The sequence below is a fragment of the Amblyomma mixtum genome, chromosome 3 (genome assembly GCF_055824585.1).
Source record: "Amblyomma mixtum isolate Tamu chromosome 3, ASM5582458v1, whole genome shotgun sequence".
Lineage (NCBI taxonomy): Eukaryota > Metazoa > Arthropoda > Arachnida > Ixodida > Ixodidae > Amblyomma > Amblyomma mixtum.
This window is the reverse complement of record NC_143014.1, coordinates 370,113,368-370,126,113: the sequence shown is the minus strand read 5'-3', so window position 1 is coordinate 370,126,113 and position 12,746 is coordinate 370,113,368. Positions and strand designations below refer to the sequence as shown.

The 12,746-nt window shown below is 45.4% G+C and overlaps 1 protein-coding gene across 1 annotated transcript in view; it reads right to left on the bottom strand.

Moving 5' to 3' along the window:
• The window catches only part of LOC149356746 (uncharacterized), a 40,417-nt gene that overhangs the window by 22,101 nt on the left and 5,570 nt on the right, over window positions 1–12,746 (bottom strand). The window contains exon 2 of the mRNA XM_089576425.1: window positions 11,381–11,492. Within this exon, the coding sequence (XP_089432551.1) occupies window positions 11,381–11,492 (112 nt within the window). The remainder of the gene's footprint in view (window positions 1–11,380; window positions 11,493–12,746) is intronic.

Here is a 12,746-nt window from a genome sequence, read left to right as displayed (position 1 = left end):
CTACAAGTAATTGAGTGAAGAGAATAATCACCAAAGTGTTCGCTTGACAAAACAAACAAAGATAACCGGAATGAAGGGGTTCGCCTGAACCATAACAGAAAATACACTGGCACCGCAGTTTCTACAAACATAATCGGGTTTATCAGCAAGTCAAGAAAAAATTATCTGCCTGCTTTCGGAAAGCATGCAGAGAAGAACAGTTTTCCATGAGGCAAAACAAATCAGGATGAAGATTCAGAAGGTTCGGAATAAGCCAACTGCATAATTGCTTTCCATAATTAGTCCTACATTTAGGTTTTATAAAGGCAGTTTTCCTAAACTCGTAATGCGACTCATGCTTCCTATGCTTCGATATGAATAGTTGTGGATCACTTTTAAAATCTAAAAAGTCAGTCTCTGACAAACGCAACTTACACAAGGATTCAATGTCCAAGATTCTATTTTGCATAAAATATTACGACGTTGAGTTACGTGCCGGTAAGTTTTCAATGAAGCGGACACCTTTCTTCTGTAATAAATATAGGCTTTCCATGTTTGACCTACCAGTAGTGCCCCATACAAGCACACAGTAATGAAGCCGCGAGTGAACGGTATTGAAGTACAGCTCACGTCGTAAATAACGAGGTAACAGTAGACGGAATCTGTTAAGCACACCAATGCATTGCGCAATATTGTGCTTAATAAATTGAACATGAGAGGTCCAGCGAAGGTTTTCGTGAAACCGGACGCCTAAAAATTTGATATCTGAAACTCGTTCTAGCGGTCCCGATTGAAATGTCACTTCATTGCTAACATTAACTGGTCTGTTAACAGAACTAAAAACAATTTTCCATATTTAAAACTGCGCGAACAAAACAAGGACCGAGCAAGAACACAGTAACACACACAAGCGCAGACTTCCAACTTTTATTCGAAAAGATTGCCACAGTCTTTTTATACCCTCTGTGGATACCATCAACACACCCCAAAACCATCCGTAACATTTAAAACACGTGCGCTTATCTCCTCTGAACGTCCCAAACAATCCACGACAATGACCAGGCGCCTAGCGGCACACAAGTGACTCAGAAACACGCGCAAATTTTACCTCAAAAAGACGAAGATCATGAGCCACGTGCCTTGTCCACGACATGTCGAACACGCCAAGAAGCACAGATAAAACAACGAAATGAAGACATAAACATGGTAAAAGGCAAAGGAGAGATCACTAAACCCTGAGAAAAAAATGCGAAACCAACAGGAACGTGGAAAAACAACCCTGAGGCCACTACATTGGAGCTAAAGAATAAAAAAAAATTAAAAGGAGCTAAAATTTAATAATCTCATACCTCAACGAACAAAAGCCATCTAAAACATGAAACAAGTGTAAAGTGAGAACCTAACCATACAAAGCTAAAAGGGTGTAATGAAACAAGTGTAAAGTGAGAACCTAACCAGAGAAAGCTAAAAGGGTGACGCATGAACCCTACAGGACTAAGAGGAAGGCGAACATCTAACCATGACGGTATGCCTTGCTCCCTTCTAGAAACTCGATTTCTTTATCAAACAGGTGAATTGACGGCGTGCTGACACATCGATCTGCGCTCTTGGCAATAAGAAAGGCCTGAATTATTTCTCTTTGTCTTCCCTCCCGCTTTCGCAAGGGATTCAGCATCTTCTAAAAGCGCTCCACAGTCGCGTTTTGCGCACTTCGCGCAGTGAATGGCCATATTGCTTCCCGATTTGCTTGACAAATTGCGCTCATGCTCACTCGCCCTTTCATTAAAGCAACGCCCTGTTATGCCGATGTACGTCTGGCCACACGATAAGGGAACTTGATAAACGACTTCAGAGGCGCACTGTGTGTACATGGTGCTGTGGCTTACTCTGCACTCTTGTCGCCTACCTTCACTATTCATCATGGCGCACACCCTAGACAATTTACACGGTGCCGAAAACACAAGCCGGACACCATATCTACCTGCAATTTTCTTTAGATTATGCGACACGCGATAAATGTATGGTATCACGCATACTGGTTTCTCTTCCTCTTCTCTGCGTCTTTGGTTCCCTTGTTTAATCCTTTGTAGCAGGTCTTCGCAAACACTAGAAACCAGTCGCCGCGGATAACCTGCGGCATACAGTCTCTCTAACTGCATATTAAGGCTGGATTCCTGATTATGCAAACATGACTTTTCAAGCGCAGAACGGCAAGCTAGGTGAACAATTGCCCTCTTCACTAACTTCGAATGAGCACTGTCATACGGAAGGAACTGCTTTTTCAATCGCGGATTGTAGGACCCACAGATATGTGAGCTTGTGAAGTGCAAGCTTACATCTAGAAACTGAATCCGACTGTCCTTAGGCAATTCATACGTGAAGTTAAATCCTGTTCCTTCTGCTTTGAAAACATTAATGACGTTGCTAACAGATTCGGAGAGACCAGAGGTGGAAGGAAGGTTAAGGACTACTAGGAAATCATCGACATATCTTAAGACGCGCAGAACATGAAGGTCACGAAGGCGATGTTCCGTGCGTCGGTCAAAGCAAGAAAGGAATATACTGCACAAAACAGGTGCGACGGAGAATCCTATGCAGATGCCACTTTTCTGCACGTAAAACTGCCCTTGATGGCATATCGCAGTCGAGCTTAGGTAAAAGTCCAACAGTTCCAGGAACTGTTCCGTAGACATGCCAACCTCATTCCGGAAGCTAACTTCACCATGTTCTTCGATATGTTGTCTGTCGGCTACAAACAAGGGATCATGGGGAATGGAGTAGAATAAGTCTTCTATATCTATGGAGAAGGCCGTGTTGGCGGAAGGGATGTTCTCTAGCGTGCCAAGAAGTTCTTTTGAGTTGCGGACAAGAAACGGGTCTGGTCCCACTACTTTGTTCAGGTGGCTCTTTAAGAAATCTGCCATCATTCTTTGCCAGCTGTCCTTCTCTGACACTATCACTCGAAGGGGGCAATCCACCTTGTGCGTTTTTCCAGTGAAAAACGCGTGCAGGAACCCCTTCTGGTCCGTCTTGATCTTTTTTGCCATTGAGTCGAGATTAACCTTCTTGAGGAGCTTCCTCGCCTCGCTCTTTTGCCTCTTCTCGGAAAACTCTACCGGTCGAAAATTCTTATTGATAGCCTGCATAGATTTAACTTCAGACATTCCTGCCGGCATGACAACAAACCCGCCTTCCTTGTCAGCCTGCATTATTGTAAGGCCTTCTTCTTTCAAGAAGCTGACAATTTTCTTCAACGGAGGCTTCTTAGGAGGTCCTTCACTTACTGTACGAAGTAGGCAGTCCATTCCATCCCCGATGACACGATCCTTGTCCTGGCTGCTTGCGTAGTGAGCAATTTGTCGCACTGTTGCTACAATAAAAGCGTTGCTTTAATGAAAGGGCGAGTGAGCATGAGCGCAATTTGTCAAGCAAATCAGGGAGCAATATGGCCATTCACTGCGCGAAGTGCGCAAAACGCGACTGTGGAGCGCTTTTAGAAGATGCTGAATTCCTTGCGAAAGCGGGAGGGAAGACAAAGAGAAATAATTCAGGCCTTTCTTATTGCCAAGAGCGCAGATCGATGTGTCAGCACGCCGTCAATACACCTGTTTGATAAAGAAATCGAGTTTCTAGAAGGGAGCAAGGCGTACCGTCATGGTTAGATGTTCGCCTTCCTCTTAGTCCTGTAGGGTTTATGCGTCACCCTTTTAGCTTTCTCTGGTTAGGTTCTCACTTTACACTTGTTTCATTACACCCTTTTAGCTTTCTATTGTTAGGTTCTCACTTTACACTTGTTTCATGTTTTAGATTGCTTTTGTTCATTGAGGTATGAGATTATTAAATTTTAGCTCCTTTTTATTTTTTATTTTTTATCTCCAATGTAGTGCCCTCAGGGTTGTTTTTGCGCGTTCCATTTGGTTTCGCATTTCTTGCTCAGGGTTTAGTGATCTCTCCCTTGCCTTTTACCATGTTTATGTCTTCATTTCGTTGTTTTATCTGTGCTTCTTGGCGTGTTCGACATGTCGTGGACAAGGCACGTGGCTCATGATCTTCGTCTTTTTGAGGTAAAATTTGCGCGTGTTTCTGAGTCACTTGTGTGCCGCTAGGCGCCTGGTCATTATCGTGGATTGTTTTGGACGTTCAGAGGAGATAAGCGCACGTGTTTTAAATGTTACGGATGGTTTTGGGGTGTGTTGATGGTATCCACAGAGGGCATAAAAAGACTGCGGCAATCTTTCCGAATAAAAGTTGGAAGTCTGCGCTTGTGCGTGTTACTCTGTTCTTGCTCGGTCCTTGTTTTGTTCGCGCAGTTTTAAATATGAACGATTCAGACCAACTAGCCCGCCAGAAGATACTTTTGAACTAAAAACAATGTAATTTGTTTTGCCAACATTTAACGCAAGTTCATTTGCGACAAGCCAGTCAGATATATTTCTGAGCCATAAATTTACACGAGGAATTAAGGAACCTAAATTTTCTGGAGAAAAAAATACGCTAGTATCGTCAGCATAAAGGATAACGGAAAGAGTTTGTGGGATGGATACAATGTCGTTAATATACAGGAGAAACAGGGTAGGTCCAAGGATTGAGCCCTGAGAGACACCAAATTTGATAAACTCCGGATCGGACGTGGCATTATTAACTGTAACAAACTGAGAACGATCTGACAGGTAGTTTTCTAATAATTTGAGTGAGATTCCTCGTATTCCATAATACGGAAACTTGCTAAGAAGTACATTATGCTTAATTGAATCGAATGCTTTGCTGAAGTCTAGGAAGACACCTAGTGTGTACAAATGATTTTCAATGTTTTCAATGAGTTCATATTTAATAATAAATGTTTTCAATGATTTAATAATAAATGTTCTCAATGTTTTCAATGAGTTCATTTTTAATAAATAAATAATAAGCAACACAGATTCAGTTGATTTCATCTTTTGAAATCCGTACTGGCTAGGGCATAGTATCCGGTTTTAACTCTCTCCTTTTTTATTTTTTTTATTTCAGCTTACTCACGTTACTTCACTCATTAGCCGCCTTTTTCTTGGCTTGCATGATCATTTCTTTAGATATCTTCAGATTGTTATTCCGTGACTCTGTCTTTATCACCCACATTCTAATTTCCTTTTACTCTGGTCATATTTTACTCATTCTAGCTTACATTTTCGTTTATGGTTTTAGGCTCCATGCTTTATTCTATTGGTTTTCCCCCAGCAACTCATATCCTTTTACTGTCGTCGCATTTCACTGATTTTATGTTGCATCATCTTTTGTAGATTTGGCTTCTATGTATTTTTTCTTTCGTGTATTTTTTTTGCTTCCAGCTGCACTTCTTCACCATGATATCAATGCTTGAACTGCGTTTCTACTTGGCAAGCTGTAACATTGCAAGCTACAACGATTACAGTTGTTGGCACGGAAGCGACTAAACTACGAACAGATACGGGGCGTTCATGGAGAACAATGATGGCGGCGAAACGGAAGTGGTCGAGAGCAAGTGCGTCTCTGGATCGTTCGGCGCTTCGGCGAAGTCGCCTGCAGAAGTGCTTTTCCTTTGCGTGACCTGGACTTCATGACCATGGCGCGGTCTCGTACAAGATAATACTTCATGCTTACGTCTATTCTCAAATCCAAACAAGAGTCTCATAAGGAGGGCAATTTTCTGTTAGGTGGGTTCGGGAAGAAATTTTTTTCTTCACTTGGGGACATTTTTTCCTAGACGGTGATTCCTCAGGGGACCTTTTTTCCAGGGACCTTTTTTCCGGGGATGTATGTTCCGGGGACGTTTATTCCGGGGACATTTCTTCCTACACTCCAACAGATGTGTGGCCGCTAAGGCGAAGCAAGAAATGAAATTCGTTAAAACAGATGCTTGGGCAAGTTGGTAACTCATTTTCACCGGAACAGCGCGCACTAAGACACGGACACGAAGGGAGACACGACACACACGAGCGCTGCCTACTTCAAGGAGTGGAGTGCTTGGAAAAGTCTGCACCGAAAAAGCCGTCTCGCCTTGTGGACAATGACGTGCGGCGTGCATTGTCCTTCTTGAAAGCAAACAATTTGAGTCTTTTGCAGAGCGATAAGGCAGGTGGCTTTGTAGTAGTAGAAAAGGGCATTTTTGATGAAAAAGCGCTGCACGCAGTGTCAAAAAACTTTGTTCCAGTCCGAAAAAGTGCGGTAACAGTAAAAACTAAGTTTATAGAATTCTGCAAAAAACTTGAACTTACGACGCTCGCCCGGGACATAGATAATAGTAGAGGCCAGTGCTTATCGGTTTTCTTCACAGCAAAGACGCACAAACCGGAAATACCTTTCAGAACATTAGTCAGTGAGTCCGGTTGTTGGCAGCACAATGTAAGCCTATTCTTGCAGAAGAGACTGAAATTGCTAAAGGTTAACGATGCACTTAGCACTAAGAGTTCGGAACATGTAGCGCGGTTTTTGGAAGGTAATGCAAATGTTGGGTACGCTTTTTAGTAGATGTAGAAGATTTGTTGTATTCAGTGCCACAGCGCGAGCTTTTGTATGCGGTGAAATCATGCATTGAGGAAAATGGTGAGCTCGGTTTGCAGAACGTTTCGGGAATTTCTGTGGGTACTTTTTTAAATCTTTTCGAATATTATCTTAAGGTCACTTTCATTGTTTTTAATGACCAGCCGTTTTTACAGCGGAACGGCATTTGTATCGGGTCCTGTGTTGCTCCAGTTCTCTGTGAATTTTTTTTATGGAGTATTGACAAGTCTCTAGACGACGTTTTTAGCAAGGGAAAGGTTTTAAAAGTGTTTAGGTACGTTGACGACTTTTTAGTGTTTTTAGCGCGTGACTCTTCCAGCCAGGATGCGATTGATGAAGTTTTAGATGTTTTTAAGCAATACGGACAAGGTCTTGGTTTTACACACGAGTTGCCCCACAGGAGCGTTCTGCAGTTCCTGGACCTCAAACTGGAGTTCTGCGTGCGGCATGTATGTTGGTCTTACCAACCTCGTGCAAAAAAAGGAACTTTTGCCGTACAAACCTGAGCATTCCAAAATTGTGAAAAGAAGCATTGCTTCCCTCTGCATGGAATCGGCTCTCAAAAAGTCGTGTGTGCATCAATTGCAGACAAGTTTTTACAATCAGGTCCGCCGGCTTTCGGCAGCAGGTTTCCCTGTGTCGCTCTTGACGGCGGTTGCCGAGGCCCTGACACGAAAGATGAAGACCTGTACGCCAAATATGAGGGGGACGAGTGGACGGGAAACGTTCAGGCCTGTGGTGGTGCCATATCTGCATATGATGTCTCATCACCTCAAGAGAGCTGCAGGCAGGCATGGTGTCCCTCTGGCGTTTTCTGCGTCGAATAAACTGGCGAAGCTGTGCGCCCGCACGTGCGGTGATAGAAGGAGTGGATGCCTAATGAGGCACGAGACTTCCTATATCCCTTGCGCCACCGGGGTGGTATATTCCTTCCCGCTATCATGTGGTAAGAACTGCATCGGGCAGACAGGGCGGTGCATAAACGAGCGACTCAGGGAGCATGCGAATGAAGTTAAGAACAGCACAGACAAAGGGGCACACCTTGTGTCCCATCTTAGTTCTCGCCGCAATTGCGCACCGCGACTTGACGAGAACGTGATACTAGGAAAAAGCAAGAATGAACACGCGCGGCTGGCTTTGGAAGCTTTCCACATAAATGAAAACGCTGGAGACTGTATCAGTGACACGTCCGTGGCTCTGTACGTAGCCGAAATCAATTTTTTGCGTTCGCGTCTGCGTTAACAGCCCTTGGCATGACTATTGTTGTTAAAGATTGTATTTGAGCATGCCTGGCCATGTGTATAAGTATGCTTTCCCAGGAAGAAGTAAACAGTTGTTAGTGCGTTTGTGTGTGTCTCTTTTTTGTGGTTCGGTTTGGTTTATGGGGTTTAACGTCCCAAAGCGACTAAGGCTATGAGAGACGCCGTAGTGGAGGGCTCCGGAAATTTCGACCACCTGGGGTTCTTTAACGTGCACTGACATCGCACAGTATACGGGCCTCTAGAATTTCTCCTCCAAAGAAATTCTTGCCGCCGCGGCCGAGATCGAACCCGCGTCTTTTGGGTCAGCAGCCGAGCACCATAACCGCTGAGCCACCGCGGCGGCACTTTTTTTTGTGGTTCGTCCCGTTGTTGCGCTACCTACACCTTCACAACATCATGTACCAACTAGGCCCAACCCAAGTTTTATTGAAGTACGGTTGTGTACCAACTTAATCATGGCGGCGCCTATCGAACCTTCTACTTTCTAATGTATTTGCGTTCCCTATTGCCTAGCCTGCAGGGTACGAGAGCTTCCAATTCCTTAGGTGGCTAATGCGGGGAGTTGGGCATGTTGGTACATGCTTTTTAGAAAAAGCAGCGCAAAGAAGACGTGGGGAAATACGAGACGACAAGGACGGGCGCTGAACTTAAAACAGCTTTTATTGTGAAATAGTTTCTTTTAGAAACATTCTGTACAGCCCTAGCTATATTTCACACATGAGCAAATAGGTCAGCTCTTTTTGGCAAATGAGGACAGAGGCGGTGCTGACACAGCCCTTCCCTAGACTACATATCTGTTCAGTATCTATGATTTTTCTTGTGCTGCGTTCTTAGCTCTATATGTAGTCTGGGGAGAGCTGCGTCAGCACCGCCTCTACCACCCTTTCCAAAAAAAAGCTGACCTATTTGCACATGCGCGAACGATAGCCTCTGCTGTACAGAATGTTTATAAGAGTAAATACTGCTGAGGATCAGATAACAGCAGATTTGTTGAAAGATGTAGGAGCGAATGTAATCATCAAGTTACTGAGAGATGCAGTCGAGCACAGCAATCGGACATCCCGCCAGTACCGAAGAAGGAAGTAAAGACAGCCTTAGGAACAATGCAAGGGGGGAAAGCAGCTGGTGAGGATCAGGTAACAGCAGATTTGTGGAAGGACGGAGGAGTGATTCTGCTCGAAAAACTAGCCACCCTGTATACGCAATGCCTTGGGACATCGAGAGTGCCAGAAGCTTGGAAGAACGCTAACATTACCTTAATTCATAAGAAAGGAGACGTCAAGGACTTGAAGAATTACAGACCAATTAGCTTATTTTCTGCTACAAGGTATTTACTAAGGCAATCGCTAATAAGGTCAGGACAACCTTAGACTTCAATCAACCAAATGATCAGGTAGACTTTCGTAAAGGATACTCGACAATAGACCATATTCACGCTATCATTCAGGTGATAGAGAAATGCGCAGAATATAATCAGCCGCTTTATATAGCGTTCATTGATTACGAAAAAGCATACGACTCAGTAGAAACCTCAGCAGTCATGCAGGCATAGCGGAATCATTGCATAGGAGAGTTATGTGAAAATATTGGAAGATATTTATGACGATTGCACAGCTACCATAGTTCTCCATAAAGTCAGCTATAAAAATCCAATAAGGAAACGTGTTCGGCAGGAAGACGCGATCTTGCTTACGCTATTCACTGCCTGTTTAAAGGAGGTATTCCGGGGCCTGAAATGGGAACAGTTCGGGATAAGAGTTAATGAAGAATACCTAAGTAATTTGCGATTCGCTGACGACATTGCCTTGCTAAGTCACTCAGGACATAAACTGCAAAGCATGATCAATGAGTTAGACAAGCAGAGCAGAATGGCTGGGCTAAAAATTAACATGGAGAAAACCAAAGTAATACTCAACAGTCTAGCAACAGAACAGCAGTTCGCAATTGGTGGTGAGGTGCTGGAAGTAGTAAGATAATAAGTCTATTTAGGGCAGGTAGTGAAAGCTGATCCGGATCATGAGAGGGAGATAACTCGAAGAATAAGAATGGGGTGGAGCGCATATGGCAGGTTCTCTCAGATCATGAATGGCAGTTTACCAATATCCCTCAAGAGAAAAGTATACAACAGCTGCATCTTACCGGTACTCACCTATGGGGCAGAAACGTGGAGGCTAACAAAGAGTGTTCAGCTTAAGTTTGTGGGGATCCATGCTGCCCCTCGCCCGCCGGATGCACCCTGCTCTCTCTCGTGGCCTACCGCTGCTCTTCCTCCGGCGGCCCCCGACTGGGCACAGCAGCGGAGGGAGCGGAGGGGAGGCGCCCGCGACTACGCGTCGTCACGTGGGCAGCCCTCCTTACCCACCCCTCTCGGTTTCGGCGGCCGCACGGGCCGCGCGCACGGGACGCTGTCTGACGAGAGAGTTGACAGCGAGCCTTGAGAGAGAGCGGACGCGACATCAGCGGCGGCCCAGGTGACCCGAACTGTTATGTGCCTGTATCCCGTGCCTGTGACCTGTGCCTGTTGCCTGCTGCTGCTGCCTGCGCGCGACCGAGGAAAGACATTGGGAGATCCCAATTAAAGGTTTTGCCTGAGGGCTTATTCCTCGGAGGTGTGTTCTTCGCGGCCACAGGTGTGGTCGAGCTAGCGGAGTGGCGTTGGCCCTGAGTTCAGGGTCCGAACCGTGCCAGTAACCCCACAAGTTTATAGACACCGCAGCGAGCTATGGAAAGAAAAATGATTGGTTTAACGTTAAGAGATCGGAAGCGGGCGGAGTAGGTGAGAGAACAAGCGCGGATTTATGACATCCTAGTCGAAATCAAGAGGAAGAAGTAGGCTTGGCCAGGGCATGTAATGCGAAGGCAAAATAACCGATGGTCCTTAAGGGTAACGGAGTGGATTCCAAAAGAAGGCAAGCGTAGCAGGGGTGGCAGACAGTTAGGTGGGCGGAGGAGATTAAGAAATTTGCTGGAATACGATGGCCGCAACTCGCGAAGGACTGGGTTAATTGGAGAGACATAGGAGAGGTCTCTGCCCTGCAGTGGGCGTAGTCAGGCTGATGATGACGATGACTTTACAAACTGAAGCCTGTTGTACGTTCAGCGCCCGTCCATGTCGTCTCTTCTTTGGCCACGTCCTTTTTTGCGCTGCTTTTTCTACAGGTGGCATCTGCTTCTATTTTGTTGTGCTTATTATCATTAGCCAAAATTCCAATTATCAACGCACATAACGGGAAATCATTTCCCTATGCTTCCCTTGGTTTAAATGACTGCTGGCTTCCTTCTTGTGTATAGTGAAAAAGAAGGGAATTTGTCATTAACTCCTCGTCATGTCTCTAGCGTGGTGGTTTATAATTTGTGCGCTGCACTCGGCCAACACAGCTGAGAGTTATTAGCGGCTCATGAAAAATGCTCCATCCATTGGCTTTCATTTCCTCTCGCGCGCTCACATCAACGCATAAAAAGACACGGTAAAAACCTGCGTCACACGAAAACGTGCATCGAAAGACGGCAATCGTTTGTACAGCTGCCGTTGATCCCAGGAACAACGAAAAAGAGACGGAACGAGAGCAGTGCCATCTGCTGTTGTATTTATGGTGAATGCAGCTGCAGCGCCTCAAACTTACCGCTCTATTTGCAGTATTTCACTATCTGCTTCGCATGTGGCCTGTAAGCACTCATCTGGGGGCACGATGCTTTCGTCTTGCTCAAGCACTCCATACGGAGAGAGGCATTTACCTGCAGGAAGAAAAAAAAATGTTTTCATGGTGGATTTTTGAAAACTTACAACAGCAACTCCGTTCTAAATATGTCACTTTTGTATTAGTGGCTTGTCGTGTTATTCGTGCAGCATAGTGAACCAAGACATGAGTGTTGGAATACGAATGAAAACGCGAACACTTTCTGTTCAGGTACAGGCACAGGAAAAAGGGAGTAAACAGTAGAGCTTTGCGTTTACCTCTTCAACACGTACTGACTAGCTCCTTCAAAAATCTTTCTCTTTTCTTGCAACTGAACTTATACTCCGCGTAAAACTGTTTTACTCGGTATTCTTGGTGCATGTCTCTGCGGCTCCATCGTAGCTCAGGGGCATTTTTTCCTTTTCATCATGACAGCAGCCGGGCTCTGCAACCAATATTTTTGCTGCACTTCTTCCTTCCTTTCTGAGGGAAAATTTCTCTTGCGGTGCTATTTCCAGCGCAGAAAAGGCCCACTAAGCTAAATGATGTCCGTCTAATTGAATACCTTCTCGATTCTATGAAAGATCAATGGGCTATGCATAATATCGTACCTGTGCGTGCGTACCATTCTTGATTAGAACAGAACATTGCTAAGAAGAAAAAAGAGCATCGTGAATAAGCATGGATAAGGCCAGGAATATTACTCCGTGCAAACAATTAACGCAGTTCTCGTGCTGTATCTTGTTAGCCCTCAGGACCTAGGTAAAACAGAATAATCGACGTTTAAGAATCGCTGCCGTCTATATATCATCAGGCACTTATACGCAACACTAGCCATGTACGACGCAGATGCCCGCCAGCCTTTCGCGACAAAATTCTCGTTGATGGAATAGCTGTTACCGGGAGGCTTTGCCAAATGAGCTTCACTAGTCCCTCCGTAAGCACAGGCGGGTGAGCGCGCGCCGCACCCAAAGGTAGCGCGAGGCGCCCGCACGGAGTGGTCATGTGAACGGTCCTTCGGCGGCATCAGTAGCCGATGATTCAGCACCGCCTTCCGCTGAGTGGCGGCGCCCACTCAGGCAAACAGCCGGAGGCGGCGGCTACGATGGCACACCCTCGGAGACACCATTGGACCCACGATACTAGCCGCCGGCATGATTGGCCGGGCAGCGACACTCATAATTACTTTTGAATGCAGCATTGTACCCAAGAAAGTCTGTCACCGAGCCATGATCTCATGCATGCCCCCCAAAACGGACTCGTGTTCCCTATGCCTGGTGTATGATCAATATGCCGACAAACGCCCCAGTAG